The sequence below is a fragment of the Equus caballus genome, chromosome 14 (genome assembly GCF_041296265.1).
Source record: "Equus caballus isolate H_3958 breed thoroughbred chromosome 14, TB-T2T, whole genome shotgun sequence".
Classification (NCBI taxonomy): Eukaryota; Metazoa; Chordata; class Mammalia; order Perissodactyla; family Equidae; genus Equus; species Equus caballus.
Window position 1 is genome coordinate 100,383,305 of NC_091697.1, and position 19,259 is coordinate 100,402,563.

Consider the following 19,259-nt stretch of genomic DNA (forward strand, 5'->3'; position numbering starts at 1 on the left):
CCTTCACTTCCTTAGTTAAATTTACCCCGAGGTATTTTATTCTTTTTGTTGCGATTGTGAATGGTATTGTGTTCTTGAGTTCTTTTTCTGTTAGTTCGTTATTAGAATATAGAAATGCTACTGATTTATGCAAATTGATTTCATACCCTGCAACTTTGCTGTAGTTGTTGATTACTTCTAAGAGTTTTCCAATGGATTCTTTGCAGTTTTCTATATATAAGATCATGTCGTCTGCAAACAGCGAGAGTTTCACTTCTTCCCTCCCTATTTGGATTCCTTTTATTCCTTTTTCTTGCCTGATTGCTCTGGCCAGGACCTCCAGTACTATGTTAAATAAGAGTGGTGATAGAGGGCATCCTTGTCTCATTCCTGTTTTCAGGGGGATGGCACTCAGTTTTTGCCCATTGAGTATGATGTTGGCTGTGGGTTTGTTATATATGGCCTTTATTATGTTGAGGTAGTTCCCTTCTATGCCCATTTTGTTCAGAGTTTTTATCATAAACGGCTGTTGGATCTCGTCAAATGCTTTCTCTGCATCTATTGAGATGATCATGTGGTTTTTATTCCTCAGTTTGTTGATGTGGTGTATCACGTTGATTGATTTGCAGATGTTGAACCATCCCTGTGTCCCTGGTATGAATCCCACCTGCACAGGTCTTTTTATCACCAAAATTGGGCAAGCGAGAACCAAGGAATTCCCCAAGAATCAGGGCATGCCAAATGTATTTCTGCCTTTCCCCAGAAGTCCCTCCTCCTGGAGATTAGGGTCAGTTATCCCTACCAGGATGGTGACACCTTTCCTTCCTGCTGGTCTCTTGGCACAAGGAGCCTGAAGTGACAGGGACTTCTGCTGGACCCCCAGCAGAATTGTCCCCCTTTGGGAATCAAGAGCTCTAGACCCACAAAGCCCCAGGGTGCAAGGACTGGAATCACACATTTCCCAAGTAACTAAGTGACCGTAAGCGGGTCCATTCCTAGGTCCATCCCTTGCTTCCCAGCCCCTTGTGTCCTCTTAGGGACACAGTAATAGGGACACATGTAATGACATGCAGTGGTCTCCTAACTCCCCTTCCTCCACCTCTGCCCCCTACAGTCTATTCTCAGCAGAGCAGCCAGAGGGACCCTTCTGAAAAATAATGCACATCCTACCATTCCTCTGCTCAAAACTCTCCAATTTCCCATTTCACACGGATGAAAAGCCAGAGTCCTTACAATGGCCTTCACGGGCCTGTGCAACCTCTCTCCCTTCATTACCCTCCCAACATCATCTCAGGAAACCCTGCCAACCCTGCTCCACACAGCCTCGTGCTGTTCCTCAAACATGCCAGGTACATCGCCACCTGAGGGCCTTTGCACTTGCTGTGCCCTCTTCCAGAACACTGATATGTTAGTCAGAAGAACCCAGGCAATGCCGCAGTAACAATCAGCCCCCAGACCTCAGGGTGAACACAGCAGAGTTCCTGAGTCAGCTGTGGGCTCTGGTCCGTGTCATTCTGATGACGATGCAACCTGATGGGGCCTCTTCTATCTGGGACTCCGCTGGCTTCACGAAGGGAACAGGACAAGTCATGCCCTGACCTGCCCACTGCTGCTTACGGTTCATTGGCCAAAATGATTCACATCAAGGAGATGCAAAATGCAGTCCTAACCTCTGGCCAGAAGGAGGAGGAGAAGAACATCAATGAACCGTCCTAAGGACAACGACCTTCTCCCCTAGAGAGGCCCCGGCTCGCTCTCTCTCTCCCTTCCTTCAAACCTTTGCTCAAGCATCAGCGTCTCACTGAAGCCTTTCCTGACCATTCTCTGTAAAATTGCAACCATGCATGCCTACCTCCATCGCTCTCCTTTGTTTTATTTTTCTCCAAAGCATCACACTTGTGTGCACACACACGTGCACACACACAAATTTGCATGCTTATTTTGTTTCATTTCTGCCTCCCCTCCTGGAATGTAAGAGCTGGGAGAGCAGGGACTCCCTCTGTCTGTGTGCTGGATGTCCGAGCCCCGGAGGAGGGCTCAGCAGAGGGTGAGCCTAGGATCTGCCCAGGGATATCCAGGACCCGCTTGGATCCCTACTCCTGTTCACAGTAGGATTTGAAAGATTAGTTTATGGTAGTCGTTTGTCTCCGAACTTCTGACCTAGTTTAATTGACATGCATAGGGGCAAAATAGTAGCAAATGGTGGCCCATTTTTATGTCCCTTTGATATCTGAGGCTTTCGGTGTGATTCTGTCTGGGAGACAACGTGCAAGAGAGTCATAATTCCAACAGGTAGGAAATATAATTTTTCTAAGATTTATTAAAATGTTTTTCTTTATTAGTGCCAATATGTAAACCAAAATTTTTCTGACCTACCAATTACTGACATCTAATGTAAAGTTATGTTTAATTAAATATGGATATCGTTAAAATGTATTCGGAGAAATACTTCTTAAGAATATTAAAATTTTATCAATCACAGTCAGTTTGGCACACCACTTAGCATGCTAAAGAACGGCAATCGTTTGGATAAGTTGCTGTCAGTTGGCATTAGGTTACTTTCCCACATTTTCTCCTCTTCCACTTTCTCTGCATGTGATAAAACAGAGAGAAAAAAAATCCTAAATGAAAAATCCGAGATGTCAATATGTGCATTACGGGAAAGTTTTTTCTTTTCAAATGCTTTGTGATGCTTATGAAGATATTATTTAAAACGTTAATATTATTTTATCTAAATAACATTGCAAATGGCAAGGGGTGTTAGCATCTCGGGCACGTGAATCAAGAAGTAGAGTTACTTAGGAATTCAGATTTGATTATGAATTAGGTGCGCAACTTGGGGTAACTTTCTGGACCTTAGTTTTCTCATTTAAAAACTGTAGGAATTATGGTAACCTCCCCCATGCAGAATCTCTTGTGAATTAATTAATGGTTCTACAGCCCCTCAGGATAATGTGACACTATGTAAAGTTGGGTGATGCTTTTGGTCCCATCGGCACAGGCACTGACCTGGATCTGTGTGACACTGCCTGTGTGCCCCACAGCACCCATGCAGGGCTGGTACAGGTAAGAGCGGTGGGGACTGGCCAGTTGTCACATTTGAAGACACACTGATGACCGTGTGGGTTTCTGCATCTCGAGCAGTCGGCTGCATGGCCAAAAAACTGATTTCAAAATTACTGTAAGAAGAAACTATTTCCAATGTAATGATGCTTTTGTTTTATTAGGATATTATAAAGGGTGCAGTCAAACATCATTATAGAAGCACATCACCTATCTGAGAAGAATGACAAAATAAAAGTGTGCTATTATGAGCTGGATCACTCACTTGATATAAGCTAAAAATGAGCAGCACTGATGTCACTCAGAGATTGAAAAAAAAAAATGAACATTTTCATAGGAAATGAAAAATAAAGGACTACCAGCACTTGTATAAGAGTGTTGTGGGAGAATATCAGTTAGAAATCTTTTGGTTACACATGACAGATAACCAAACTCAAATGGTCTTAGAGCAAAAATAAGGGGGTGAGGGAGGCCATATGGAAGACTTATTTGTTCACGTAATTGGAAAGTTCTAAAGTATGTTGGTTTCAGGTGAGGCTTGATCCAGCAGCTCAACATTACCAAGGACTTGCCTTTCGTCTTAGTATTCCCTATACCTGAATGCCCTTGTATGAGTTATTGGTAATTTTAAAAATTTGTCTAGCTTCCATTCTCCATTCCTAATTAGAGCTCAATTTTCTTTGCCGGAATAACTTATCCCCCACTGTGTTTAATCTTAGTGAGAAGGTAATTCCAAGCACCTGTCTCGGCCCTAGGGTTACAAGCAGACATACGACTTCAGCTTGGTCAGGTGGATGCCCTCTCCTGGGACTTTGATCTTGACCAAGGTCCACAAGGAAGGAAGGAGCAGGGGCAAAGTCGGACCAGAATCTTCTTAACAAACAACACTTGCTGCACTCCCCCACCCTGCAGCAGAGCCTTTGCTGGTAGTCCCCACCCCCCAACACCCGCCCCCAGCGTCAAGCCTGGTTCTCCATATCTAGTCAATTGTGGGCACCCCAAAAGCATTCTCTTTGTTTAGGATGCTTAGGTCCTGCTGCTTGATTGACAGCAATGAAGACTCTCTGGGGATGGCTATCCAGAGCACCTCCCCTCTCCGCATCCCCGTGGCCCGTGCACCGCGTGTTCGACACGCCTGTATCACAGTGCACCACTGATTCCTCCGTCAGTGTCCCCACCAGGCTGAGCTCCCTGAGAATGGAGGCCTTACCGCACGCTTAGCCTGGGGTCTGGTCAGTATTAGGCATTTCAAATAAGGTGGGGAATGAATGAATTGATTAATGAATGAACTGATGAGAGAAAAGACATGCTCGAATGAAACAAGTCTAAAATTTAAGGCCATCTATTATCAGGCACAAATCATAAGGGCTCTTTACAAATTATGGAACTGCCAGAAAGAATATTTTCAGGCTGTTTTAGGAGTTATTGCACATTCTTTGAGGATCTATGTACCTGTCAGGACTAATCTTGTTTCATCCTTGAAATGTAATCCGAAGACCTCTTCAGAGCAGAGTGATGCCTACCTAACAGGGGATAAATATTACCCATTTTGCCCCCAGGAAATGCCTGTGATGTTTAAGTACCTGCTTAAAATGAAGTATCTTAGTCTCCAGGTTGCTTTTAGCTGCCGCACAGCCGCCCGGGAACCCAGCCCCGCTGACACCTCCGCCTGCGGGAAAAGACGCGCTGGGCCCGCGGGCGCCCTCGGGCCGCTCCCCCCTCGGGGCGCTGCGGGTCACGGCCAAGGCCAGCACCGTTGTGGGTGGGCAGCGCAGGGCGGTGGGCGTAGGGCGCCCAGAGGGGCGCAGGGCCTTCCTCCCCGTCCCCTCCCCCTTCCCCCTCGCCCTCCCTGGTCTTCCTGAGCAACGCGGGCCTCAGGCGGCTGGGTGAGGCGGAGCAGGGTGCCTGCCTGTGGGGGTACGTGCGCCCGTGGGCTCCAGGACGTGGTGAGGAGGGCGCGCCTCAGGGCAAGGGTGGCCGAGGAGATGGAAGGCTGGCTACGCACAGGGGGACTGACCCAGTAAGGCGATCTATCAAGCGCGAGCTAAGCCAGGTTCCTCACTGTCAGAAAATGGAGTTAGAAAGATGGGGAAGGAGAAACATGAGGAACCCTGCAGTGCTGGTGGGAGCTAGATCAAGCTGAACACGGGGTTGTATAGATGGTGTGTCAATTTCCCAAGGCTGGAATGACAGGTGACAGTGAACTAGCGGGCTTAAACAGCAGACACTGATTCTCAGGGTTCTGGAGGCCAGAAGTCAGGGCGTGGGCAGGGTCACACTCGGTCCAAAGGCTCGGAGGAGAAGCCTTCCCTGCCTCGCTCGTCCAGCGGCTGGGGCCCATGTCTTCCTTAGCTTGCGACCACCTCACTCCAATCTGCCTCCTCCTTTTCTGTGTCTTCTCCTGGGGGGTCTTTGTTATAAGCACACACATGAGTGCATTTAGGGCCCACCCGGATAACCCAGGACAAACTTCTCCTCTCAGATCCTTCACCACATTTTTTGCCATATAAGGTAATACTCACATGTTCTGGTCATTAGGACACGGACATATCATTTTGGGGACTGTCATTTAACCCTCTACAGACAGCTACACACACACACACACACACACACACACACACACACTTACACTTCCTGGCTCTGTCGACAGTGAGGGCCTGGGAGCAGTGATACTCAAATAGCAACAAGCATGCCCAGCACCCAGATCTTGGCTTCAAAACACTGTTTTCCACTAGAAGGAACCCGGCGTCCTGGAAGAAATGCCTGGTTCCGGGGCTGGGGAAGGAAAACGTACAAGATGAGCTAGAACATCTGGCTGCACTGGAAAATGAGGAATCACAAAGAATGAGAGAGATGTCAAAAGGACACAGAAGCCAGCTTGAGGGTGCTCCCTCTGACCCCACTGGGGACCAGGTGAGCATCAAAATTAATAATGATAATCACAGACTATAGCCCACTGACTAAAATGAGTCCACACAAATATAAATAAATTAATGAATAAATAAAAAATGTAATGAGGAGTGAGATATTTACATAGCTTCAAAGTACCTCCACACAAAATGCTTACAAATTACAAAGGGGAAACTTTCAGGGGAAAGACCCGGAGACAGCACCTTAATCAAATGACCAAAATGAACATCATCAACAACGGGACAGACTGAAATTGTGCACCACCCGACAAGATGCACAGAGAAGAATGCAGCATCCGTTCGTGACAGCCCTGCCAAGGATGCATAAACTTCATCTAGTTATAAGGAGACACCAGACAAACCCAAACCGAGGGTCATTCTACAAAATAACTGGCCTGCAACCTTCAAAAGTGGGAAGGTCATAAAAGTCAAAAAAAGACGGAAGACTTGCTCCAGACCGAGGGAGACTAAAGAGAGATGACAACTGGATGTCACACAAGGTGGCCCGGGGCCAACTGGGAAAAGAAAAATGGGGCTGATGATAGGTGGTAAGCATGTATCAATGTCAGCTTCCACATCGCGACAGTGTATTATGGTTAAGAAAGAGAAGGTCCTGTTTACAGGAAACTCACAGGAAGTATGTGGGGATAATAGGTCAGCAGGTTGGCAACTTACTCTCAAATGCTTCAGAGAAAAATAAGTTGGAACTTCCAACTTTTCTGTAAGTTTGTGATTATTTAAACACACACACAAACCAGAGTTGACCTTGAGTCTAGCAGATGGCCCACTGCAGGATGTAATTTGAGGAGCTGCCCACAGCCACCGGCCAGTTTCCATACATATTTATTGTTCTGTTTCCTCCTCATTAGACGCATATTTGTAGCACTTTCACATATGTTATCTATTAAACTGCAAACTCTACAAAGTCAGGGACTATATCTATTTCACTCACCAGCGTTTATCCAATGCCCAGAACACAACAGGCACTCAATAAATATGCACTGATTGAATGAATGAGTGAGTGAATGAATGAAGGGAGCTTGCACTAGAAGCAGCAGCATGGCCTTTGGAGTTAGGCAGATCTAGGTCAACTCCAATCTCTCATTTCTCAACTTTGTAATCCTGAGACCAACAGCCAGTCTATGCGGGTTTGAATCCCGGCCCTACCACTTCCTACCTGCATGGTCTCAGCAAGTTGCTTCAGTCTCCTCATCCATAAAATGGGAATTACAATAGTCCCCAGACTTTGTAGGGCTGAGGGGCACATTATGAGTATTTATTAAATCATCTGGGCTTGAGTTCTCAACTCTAAAAAGGGATTATTACTCGCAGAGCTGTTGGGACGTTAAAGGACCCTCAATAAATACTATTTATCATGATTACATTTGATAATAATTTCTATTATCCAATTACAATCTTACGAAGTAGGGAAAGCACACCCCATTTTATGAAAAGAAAGAAACCTAATGAAACACAAATCAGTTGAGGGATCTATTCAAAGTCAATATTAGCAAGAGCAGAGTCCAGCTCAGACACAAACACATCTCTCTGAACCAAAACTGCAGCCCTTTCTCCCGTGTGGCCAATTCCTTTACTGACCTTAAAGCACCCCTGTTAAACTGAAGACAAGCTTGGGAAAGACTGCAATGGAAGCTCCACCCCCTTGAGGAAAGACACTACAGCAGTGGCTCTTAAACATTAGTATGCAACAGAATCACATGGAAGGTTTGTTAAGACACAGAGTATTGCCCCCACCCCAGAGTTCTGATTCAGTAAGTCTGGGGAGGGCCAAAGAGTTTTGAGAACCACTACCTGAGAGGGAATTAGTTGAAAACCAGCTTAGAAAGTAAGGAAATACTGTGAGCAGGAGACTGGGGAGATTAGGGGGAAGCAGAGGGGCAGAAGGTCAGCTCCAGGGATCAATGCGGGTGGGAGGGCTCTGCCACACGGGACAAAAGCGCCAGATCAGACGTCGGCTCAATCTATGGCTTTGGCAAATCACCATCTCCGAGATGAAACTGACCAATCTCTCTAAAGCCGGAAATACCACAACACACCCCACACTACGTAGCTAAGTTGAGCAGCCCTATAACTATTTTAAAATTTGAATTTGTAGTTTTAAAACCTCCGAAAAGGAAATCTTCAGCACTCAGATGGTTTCACTGGAAAATTCCAGCAAATGTTTAAAGAACACCAAATCTATACAATCTCTCCCAGAATATAGAGGGAACACTTCCTGATTCATTTTATGAAGCTGACACCCAAATCAAAGACAGTAAAAGAAAAAAAGAAAAGAAAGAAAACTATAGACCAATCTCTCTCAGAACTGTAGATTGTAAAAGTCCTTAACAAAATATCAGCAGACAGAATTCAGCAATACACCATACCAAGTGGGCTTTATTCCAGGGATGCAAGGCTGGTTCAATATTTGAAAACAGTCACTGTGCTCCAGCATATTGACAAGCAATGGTGGTGGCAGCCAGAGGACCCCACTGAGCAGTGCCTGGGATGAAGGTGGGGCCAAGCAAATCTGGGGAAGGGAAACAAAGTGGGCTCTATACACATGGCTTTCGTTCTAACAAAATAAAATGCTACACTTCATACGTATTGGGTGACTCCTGGGTTATACGCCTAATCCTCGTCTGTCTGAGAGCTGGGCCACTGGAAGTGCTGGGACAACCAGGAGAAAGGCTGGCTTGAGGCACCAGGGACTAAATGGGACAGTCCAATCCCCCAAAGTCAGAGGGATCCCAAGTAGGGTCCAGGAACAGAGAAGAGCAAGAGACCCTGGCAAGAAGTTGGACTGAAATATAAGAAAGCCCATTCTGGATTTTGGCTCAGGAACTCTTTTTAAACTGTGAGTCAAATCCTTACAAATTTGAATCTGAATTTGAAAACACTGATCTGGCACCTTTCATAAGCTATACCAAAGGCGGAGAGAGAGTTTGATAGCTAATAAAGTTCATCTTTGGCTAAAATACTTTGAATTACTAAACCCTCTGTCTGGGATTCATCTCCTAAAGTGAAAAGGCTCCAGCTGCCTCTGATGTTCAGAATGTGTAAGAATCGTGGCTGCCTGTGCCTTGCTCGCATCCCCTTGGCACCCAGCACTCCAGCATCCAGCACGAGCTGACAGCGTCCTACCATCCTACCATCCTACCGAGGCACGGCTCTGCCTGAGAGCTTGCTCTTGCCCTGCAGTCAGCACAAGTGCCGGGGAGTCAATGCTCCCAGAAGCTGTCCTTAGCCAATGAAGGATGGGAGACAGAGGCTAAAAACCCCAGCTTCCATATCTCTGGAAGGGATAACTCAGGCTGTTCTTCACCGACTTTAATGTGCTTATGACACACCTGGGGATCTTAATAAAATGCAGATTCTGATTCAGCAGGGCTGGCTGGACCTGAGATTCCGTCTTTTTGACAAGCCCCCAGGTGATGCCGATGCTGCAGGGCCGGGCAGCGCATTTTGACTCCCCTGCCAGAGCTCTCTGCAGTTTCCTCCCAGATCAACTGCTTGCTCTCAGATTCTCATTGGAGGGTCTGCTTCTAGGGTTAGCACTTTTTTTCTCTCTCTTCTTACATTTCATGCTCCTTGCTCTCAGTTTTCTCACAGCCTGACCACTACCTTGCAGTGTGACCCAGGGAAAACACTTCATTTCCTCATCTCCAGAAGGAGGGGTCAGACTGCCGGGTCTCCTCCCACTCCAACATTCTAAAGACGTTCTCACTGTTCTTCCTGATCGGCTTTCCTGTTCTTGTTCTTGTGAACGACCTTTCAAAATCAGGCTGGCTTCACAGTCTGCCCACCTTCAAAAGATGTCTCTCAACAGAAATGGAAAATGGAAGCCTTTTCTTCAAACATAATAGCAAAAGTCCTTGACAGATAAAGGATTTAGCAAACATTCACGCATGCAGATGACATTTTCATTGTGCAAGAGAAAAAGAGACCATTCAGAAAAACAAGGACAGTAATTTTAGGCAGGGGCTATTAAAATGAAAATCAGCGTGAAACCAAGAAAAGACGTGAAACCATAATCAAAAGATATCTAAATAGGAGATAATACATAGAAGAAAACACAATAGTGAGTTTGTATACTGTGTCTGCTTCTTGATCAAAGATCCCGAGACATACAGATACAAGCTGTCCCCTTCCAGATAACCATTTGGAAAGCTACCTTCTCACACCTACGCTTAAAACATTTTTGAAATTCCTCACGTTTACAAGAAACCAAGTATACTACCATATATTACCTCATAGACATAATATTACCATACAACTCAGCGTAAATACAAACTTTGTTTTCAATAACTTAATGGTGGCTAAAATATTGTAGGGGAGGAAGACATTTCCTCTTCCCAAAGGTGGGTTCGTCTGGCCGGAGAACGAATTAAATTCACATGAGACAGAATAGCAAGAGAAAATTAAACAAAGCTTTATGAGGAACCATGGCCCGGGGGCTTTCTTCCCGAAGGAAGAAAGGGCAGCGAAGAAGTGGGGTGCACATAGTGGTTATATACCTCCAAACAGGGTGTTTCACATGTGATTGAAAGGTCCCTCCCACAATAGTCACAAGATTGCCCTGTTGGCACAGTGCTTGATGGACACAGCAGGTAATGGTCTGCTATCTCGGTGGGCGTAGCAGGAGGCAAGTCGATTGTCTGGAGCTGGGCGGTCACAGGTGAGCGCAGCAATCAGTTCCTTCCCTAAGGAAAGATGCTTAATCCTTAAAGAAATGCCAACGTTGGGAGGGGGAGGGAAGTCAGTTACAGGAGGTTACCAGACTAGCACAATAAAATGCAGATTTAAGTCCTTGCCTTTGGTATTGATTAAGAGTTTTTAGAGAGAAGGTCATCTCCTTTCTTCTTCCTGGTACATAGAGGGAGGCACCTTTTACAGATAGAGATTTACCTTACAAATGTAAACGTGTCCTAACAAATGGCGAGTTCCATTCCTCAGAGCCTCCTTCCCTGTCCCAGTTTATCAAAAGCAATCAGCCTCAAATAATCCTGATGCCAAAGAGACGTATCTTGGGGTGGCCAATTCCAGGTCCCCACAATATTAACAAGTGAAATTCATGCATGTAACTGTCAGTTATTGCTGTGTAACAATCCCCAAATCACAGTGACATGAACAGGAAGTAGTTATGTCTCATGCCTACGTCTGCACATCTGCTGGGGCTCAGCTTCAGGCTGCAAGCCTGCAGGTTGGCTGGGATGGCTATGCAGCATGTGAGCTCCGTCTGGCACCCAGATGCTGACAGGCAGCTATTCAGGCATACAGCTTCTCAGGGCACGGGTCAGATGTTCCCGGGAACAGGAACACGTGGTGCCTTGAAGGGCTAGGCTCGGAGCTGGTACACTGTTACCTCCCCACATTCCAGTCCAAATCAAGTCACATGGCCAAGTCCAACATCAATAAGTGCCTCCCAGGGAGTTATCATAGATGGAGTGAGTATTTGCTGAACAATCATCTAATCTGCCAAGATGATATTAAGAACTCGAGGCATTTTCCAAAGAAGAGTGCCAAAAGTGATATGAGTAATAGCATGGTCATTGAAATAAGTGTATAGCCACATAAGGGGACCAGCTTGGAGGCACAAGGTTTTAATTTGTTTAAAAAAGTCATTTCTGGGGACAGCCCAGTGGCGCAGCAGTTAAGTTCACACGTTCTGCTTCAGTGGCCAGGGGTTGGCCAGTTCGGATCCCGGGGGTGGACATGGCACTGCTTGTCAAGCCATGCTGTGGCAGGCATGCCACATACAAAGTAGAGGAAGATGGGCATGGATGTTAGCTCAGGGTCAGTCTTCCTCAGCAAAAAGAGGAGGATTGGCAGCAGATGTTAGCTCAGGGCTAATCTTCCTCAAAAAAAAAAAAAGTCATTTTCAGCTTTTTATAAAAGTCAAACATCATAATGGCTAACTGAATGCATCCAAGTCTTATTTATGCTTACACGGGACAGAAACCTACCCACAGAAGATCCTGAAACTTATCCAGTCCATGTTTCCTTAGTTCCTCTGTTTCATAAAAAATCTTTAAAAGGAGAAGCAAAGTTACCCGAGTCTCCATTCTGATGTCTCCAGGCTGGGGCTTGGTGGGCCACCTGCGGAGGGGTGAAGACACCCCGATGTGTTGGAGGCCATCAGGTCTCGGACAGTCAGGAACCCTGAGTTAACTCGTGATCTATCACCTCAGCTGCTCCCGTGACGTCAGCTGCACGCCTGGCACACTGCTCCACCTCTCGGGGCTTCCATTTCTTCACCCATCAGTGCGCCCCCAGGTGCAGCCAGCCCTACAAATAAGACATCTCTCCATCTATCAGATGCTGGAGGTTTTCTGGTGTCCCCTTTCCCTTAATGAGAACTGCTTTGTAAAGTTGCCGATTTCAGACCTAGAAAAATGTAGCAACTTTCATGCGCTAAAGGCTGAGAATGAAAACTCTCATTGAATGCTCGAGATTCTGTCTGCCATCAAGAAGAAATTCTCTGGGATTTGCCTAGATCATTCATAATGAGGTGGCAGTTTCTAACCTTAAATTCTCTAGATTAAAACCAAAAGGTTGCCTTCCCTTGTTGGGTGACCCTCATGCGTCTGCAAACATCAGCACTTTTTCTTTTTTCTTTTTTTCTGGTTTGTTTGGCAGTGAGGGTAATTTCGTAACAAAATGATCATTAACAGAGAGTTCTCTGGAGCCATTATTATGTCCTAGGAATCAGAAGGTGGATTTTGAACGAGGGGCCCGAGGAGTGAGCGCTCACTCTACCTGGCAGTCAACAGCCAAAAGAAGACTGAAATCAACTTCTAAAGCAAAACGTCTACATTCTCTGGACAGCATTTAATCGATTCTTAACTCCCCACGGCCCGTCCAGTTCTTCAGCCGGCTGATAACCCCACTATTTATTTACGCAGCAAACACCTGTCTCACCGTAGCTGGCACACGCTGTGAGCCTCGTCCTCCATCTCCTCGAAGCCTCTGCACGCTCCCCCGAGATAAGGACCGCGGTCCCCCTTCGCGGGGGAGACGCCGGGCTGTCCCCAGCTTCGCTTGCCTCGGTCGCCCCAGGTTTGCTTCTCCTGAGACGGAAGAGCCCCCTCTCGCCCTCCTGGCGATCTTCCGGCCCCTGAGTCCCCGCTGCCCGGAGTCGGCGGCACCCCGAGGGGCTGCGGGCGCGGTGCCCTTGGGAGCGGGACGTGGGGCGGCCGGGCTCGCTCCGGGGCGCGCATGGAGCGGCAGGCGCCCGGCGAGGTGCGCATGAGCCGGGCCGTGGGGCCCGCGCACGCCAACGCCCGCGGCGAGCTGGGCGCCGCGCAGCTGCTCCGCTGGATCGACGCCGCCGCCTGCCTGGCCGGTAGGGCGCGGGGTAGGGCGCGGGGTAGGGCGCGGGGTAGGGCGCGGGGTAGGGCGCGGGGTAGGGCGCGGGGTAGGGCGCAGGAAGGCTGGATGGGGAGCGCTGGGGCGGCAGGGCCGGCGTCCGGAAGCGGGGGCCTGGATGGCGGGGGTGTCTGCGAACTGGGAGGCGGGCAGGGATGTGGGGAGGCGGGATGGGACATGGGAGGATCCGGGGTGACCCACCCCAGTGAGGAAGCCGATGTCTGGCGCGCCAGCTCGCGCCACGCCAGGAGCGGGGATGGCGAGGAGACAGAAGGGAGAAGGGGAGAATGTTTACAGAGTGGTGAGCTCTGTACAGCCAGGGACCGTGATGCCTGAGACAGTCCATCCAACGCAGGGAACACCCCAGACCTCGCACGTTCCTCAAAGGTTTTAGTCTTAGGACTCCTCTACCGCAGTATGTAAATGAAGACCCCAGAGAACTTTTGTGTCTGTGGGTTACTTTTCTCCCTATGTACCAAATTTTTAAACATTTATTCAGTTAAAGAGAACAAGAATAAACCCATTACAGATTTCTATTGAAGGCTATATTGTTAACAAAAAAGTACATAGAAGAGTGGTATTGGTTTACATTTCTGCAGATCTCTTTAATGCCTGATGTAATAGATCACTCGCTTCTCGTCTCTGCTTCCGCGTTCAGCCTGCTGCCTGTCGCGCTCTGTGGTCTCTGCTCAGGACCTTTGCACCTGCTTTTCTTTTTGCCTTTGTGCTCTTGGCCCTTTCCAAGCCTTACTTCTCAGCGCAAATACCGTTTCCTCAGAGAAGTCTTTCCTGACCACCTGTTGGCATTTGCACCCATTCATCGCTTTTATCACAATGCCCTTTCTACTTCCTTCAGACCGCTTAGCACAATCTGTAATTATTTTGTGTATTAATCTGTTCACCTCTTTATTTCCTGCCTGGCCAATTAGCATGTAAACTAAAACGAGTTCTCTCATGCTTAATAAGCACTAAATAAAAAGCTTTTGATTCTGTGGATGGGTAGATGGATGATGGGTAGGCCAGAACTAGGAATCTCGTTTCTAGAGTGAACCAGGCGCTTAATGGAGTTGGCAAATGTACATTTTAAAGGACGTTAGGATACAATATTAGAGCTGGAAGGAGCTTAAGATTGTGTCTCCCAGGTCTCTTATTTTGCAGAGGACAAAAGTAGAGCTCGGAGGGTTACACTGCTTCTCAATGAGCATTAACAGTTTCTGGTCCTCTGTGTGTTAACCACCTGCAAAATCCAGTCAGCTATCTGATGCCAGTCTGTTTGTTGATAGGTCTGGTTTCTGTCTTAACGGTTTTTATCAGGATTTGATGTTGGTTATGATAACATAATAATAGAAACATGAATATAAAATTAATCCACATGGAAGAGAAACAAAGATAGGAATCACTGAGGTTGCTAATAATAATAATCATGCCTATTGCCAAGGCAACTGAATACATCATGTGAATATTGAAGTGACTTTTAAAGTTACCTCACTTGGTGCCTCTGTCCTGTCATGGAGAAACAATTGCCCTCCTGAAATTCTCATAAAAATTTCTATGGTTTTACATCTTTGGAACTCAGTCCGTAGAATGATTCACTTGATAGCCAATTACTCTGGACCTTAATAATTACATTACTAACAGCACAATATTAAAGAAACCTTTATGATAAAGTTGGTTTGGAAACCTGGATGCTGCCTGATTTAAACTCTCCATGGTGAGAAAAGGCATCACCTAAGCGAGGGACATTATTTAGCCAAGGTGTAACTAAATCTGACACGGAGAAATGGCGTTTTCCCAACCAGAGTCCCTTATTGACCAGCACTTCTGTAACACTAAATTAACATGATAAATAATGATCATAATCATGGCCCCAAGGCACTGCCATGACCCCCAGGCACAGCTAGATTCCAAAATGTCTTCTCAATATTTAAAGAAAGATTAATATGTTCACTATCATTTTGGCATTAAACCTCATTTCTGTCAGTAGCCCATTATTCTTCTAGATCCTTAACCCTAGAGGCTTGACACCATCTGAGTTGTTCTCCCCCCTCTATTTCCATTTCTTGTTTTGAAATATCCCAGATTCACATTTCCCTCTCTATTTCATTTGTGAATCTTTTCCAGAGTTCACTCTCTCAGAAATGGCACCCAATCCATCCAGCTGTCTGGGAGTCATCCAGGAAAACTCTCTTTACTTTGCTTCCCCCTTCACATATTCAATCCATGAACCAAGTCCTATCAATGTTACATTAAAGGAATCTCTCAAACCCAACCACTTTGCTGTGCCTCCACTGCCACCACCTAGCTCAGGCTACCATCATCTTTCAGGTGGACTTCAGCAGTGGTTTCTAAACTGGTCATCTCCATTTATTCTAGTCTCCTCTCCACACTGCATCTATAGTACTTTTTGAAGGTGCTAATCTCATCATGTCACATGTTCTGTTCATCTTCCCCCATTGTCTTCTTTATCAAGGCCTATAAGGGTTCCTCTTCTGGCACAGTATCTCCTATCAGAAGTGGCTAAACTATTGCGAGTTTGTCTTCATCAAGACAGCACCCAAGGAGAGCAGACAGTGCACAGCCAGAAGCCCCTGGGATTGTGCAGGCAAAAGAAAGCACCCCTCGTGCAGCCCAGTGCTCCAGCTCAGCTGGTCGGCCAGAGCACTGGTGCATACAATAGAAAAGTAGCAGCTGTGAGGAAGCAAGCTGCAGATCATGGCAGGCTCAGAATACACAGTTCCTGACCCCCACCCTGCGGCAGGAGGTGGAAGCTTCAACCAAATACTATCACTGTGTGGAGGCACAAATCCACGCCATCAAACAGTGTGAAAAACTATATTAATACTCCAGACCAGAAGGAAAATGACAAGCACCCAGAAATCAATCCTGAAGGCACAGAAATTTATACTCTAAATGACAGAGAATTCAAAATAGGTATCATAAAACAACTCGGTGAGTTATAAGGAAATACACATAGTTCAATGGAATCAGGAACTTCTTCACAGAAGAGGTTGAAACGATAAAGAAAAACCAATAGGAAATGTTGGAGATGAAAAACACAATGAATGAGATAAAGAAAAATCTGGAATCCCTGAATAACAGAGCTGATATTATGGAGGACAGAGTTAGTATCGTGGAGGACACAAAATATAGAAATCCTTCAAATGGAGGAGGAGAGAGAACTAAGATTAAAAAGAAATGAAGAAATTCTCTGAGAAATATCTGACTTAATTAGGAAATGCAACATAAGGATTATAGATATTCAAGAGGGAGATGAGAAGGAGAATGGAGCAGAAAGTTTGTTCAAAGAAATAATAGCTGAGAACTTCCCAAACCTGGGGAAAGAACTGGAAATACAAATGGAAGAACTCCTAACTATATCAATGTTAAAAGATCTTCTCCAAGGTGCATTGTAGTAAAGCTGGCAAAAGCTAATGGTGAAGAAAAAACATTGAGAGCAGCAAGGCAGAAGAAAATAACTTACAAAGGAACCCCTATCTGGCTTCAGCAGATTTCTCAGTGGAAACATTACAGGCTAGGAGAGAGGGGAATGATATATTCAAAATTATGAAAGACAAATCTTTCAGCAAAGAATACTCTATCCAGCAAAAATATCCTTCAGATATGATAGAGAAATAAAAACTTTCCCAGATAAACAAAAGCTAAGGGAGTTCATTTCCACAAGACCCTCCCTAAAAGAAATGCTCAAGAAGGCTGTCATACCTGAAAAAAAAGGGAGGTTACAAAGTCTTGAGCAAAGAGATAAATAGGTAGGCAAAATCAGAAAACTACAGCTCTCTGTCAGAACAAATTAGCATAAACTTAATTATAACACTAAAGATAAAGGGAAGGAAAATATCAAAAATAAATATAATCTCATCATTTTAACCACAAACTCACAACACAAGATGGAATAAGTTGTGACAATAATAACGTGGAAAGCGGTGGAATTGGCTTGGTCTAAGGAAATAAGAGGCTATCAGAAAGTGGACTATCACATCTATGAAATTTTTTATACAAACCTTATGGTAACCACTAAACAGATAATCAGAACAGAGACATAAATGATAAATAAAGAGAAAACTAAGAAAACCATCATAGAGAACTACCAAACTGAAGTGGTAGTCTGAAATACACAGGACAAGAAACAAGGGAAAGGCAGAATAACCAGAAAACAAGCAATAAAATGGCAGCAGTAAGCCCTCATTTATCAATAATCACTCTAAATGTAAGTGGAGTGAATTCTCCAACCAAAAGACACAGAGTGGTGGAATGGATTAAAAAATAAGACCCAACAATATGCTGCCTCCAGGAACACATCTCAGCTATAAAGACAAACGCAGGCTTAGAGTGAAGGGATGGAAGACAAAACTCCAAGCCACTGACAAACAAAAGAAAGCAGGTATTGCCATACTTATATCAGACAGAGTAGATTTCAAGACAAAACAGGCAATGAGAGACAAAGAGGGGCAGTATGTAATGATCAAAGGGACACTCCACCAAGAAGACATAACACTTATAAATATATATGCACCTAACACAGGAGCACAAAGTACATAAAGCAATTGTTAACAAACCTAAAAGGAGATATTAACAACAACACAATAATAGTAAGGGACCTTAACACCCCACTTAGATCAATGGCTAGATCATCCAGATAGAAAGTCAACAAGGAAATAGTGGATTTAAATGAAAACCTGGACCAGATGGACTTAATAGATATATATAGAACACTCCATCCAGAAACAGCAGAAAATACATTCTTCTCATGTACACATGGGACATTCTTGAGGATAGACCATACGTTGGGAAACAAGGCAAGCCTCAATAAATTTAAGAAGATTGAAATCTTATCAAGCACCTTTTCCTATCATAGTGCTATCAAGCTAGAAATCAACTAAAAGAAAAAAGCTGAGAAAGTGACAAATATGTGGAGACTAAACAACATGCCACTAAACAACCAATAGATCATTGAATAAATTAAAGGAGAAATCAAAAAATATCTGGAGACAAATGAAAATACACCATACCAACTCATATGGGATGCAGCAAAAGTGGTCCTAAGAGGGAAATTCATAGCAATACAGGTTCACCTTAACAAACACAAAAATCTCAAACAAGCAATCTTAAACTACACCTAACAGAATTAGAAAAAGGAGAATAAACAAAGCCCAAAGTCAGCGAAGGAGGGATATAATAAAAGAGCAGAAATAAATGAAATTGAAACAAACAAACAAAAACAGTAGAAAGGATCAAGGAAACAAAGAACTGGTTCTTTAAGAAGATAAACAAAACTGACAAGCCATTAGCCAGACTCACTAAGAAAAAAAAGAGAGAAGGCTCAAATAAAGTTAGAAACGAAAGAGGAGAAATTGCAACAGATACCACAGAAATACAAAGGATTATAAGAGAGTAGCATGAAAATCTATATGCCAACAAATTGGACAATCTAGAAGAAATAGATAAATTCTTAGACTCATACAACCTCCCAAAACTGAATCAAGAAGAAATAGAGAATCTGAATAGAACAATCACAAGTAAACAGATTGAAACAGTAATCAAAAACCTCCCAAAAGATAAAAATCCAGGACCAGATGGATTCTCTGGAGAATTATACAAAACATTCAAAGAAGATTTAATATGTATCCTTCTGAAACTATTCCAAAATATTGAGGAATGTGGAATACTTCCTATCATTCTATGAGGCTACCATTACCCTCATACAAAAGCTAGACAAGGACAACACAAAGAAGTAAAATTACAAGCCACTATCACTGACTAACATAGATACAAAAGTCCTCAAGAAAATATTGGCAAACTGTGTACAGCAATATGTTAAAAGATCATACACTATGATCAAGTGGGATTTATACCGGGTTCACAGGGATGGTTCAACATCCACAAATCAATCAATGTGATACACCACATTAACAAAATGAGGAA

At 44.8% G+C, this 19,259-nt stretch overlaps 1 protein-coding gene across 2 annotated transcripts in view; it reads left to right on the forward strand.

Moving 5' to 3' along the window:
* The first annotated feature begins 12,580 nt into the window (after positions 1-12,580).
* ACOT12 (acyl-CoA thioesterase 12) overlaps positions 12,581-19,259 on the forward strand; it is a 46,723-nt gene continuing 40,044 nt past the window's right edge. For both annotated transcript variants that reach the window (XM_023618072.2, XM_023618073.2), the window contains exon 1: positions 12,581-13,296. In XM_023618072.2, coding sequence (XP_023473840.1) covers positions 13,170-13,296 — 127 coding nt within the window. In that variant the 5' untranslated portion in view covers positions 12,581-13,169. The remainder of the gene's footprint in view (positions 13,297-19,259) is intronic.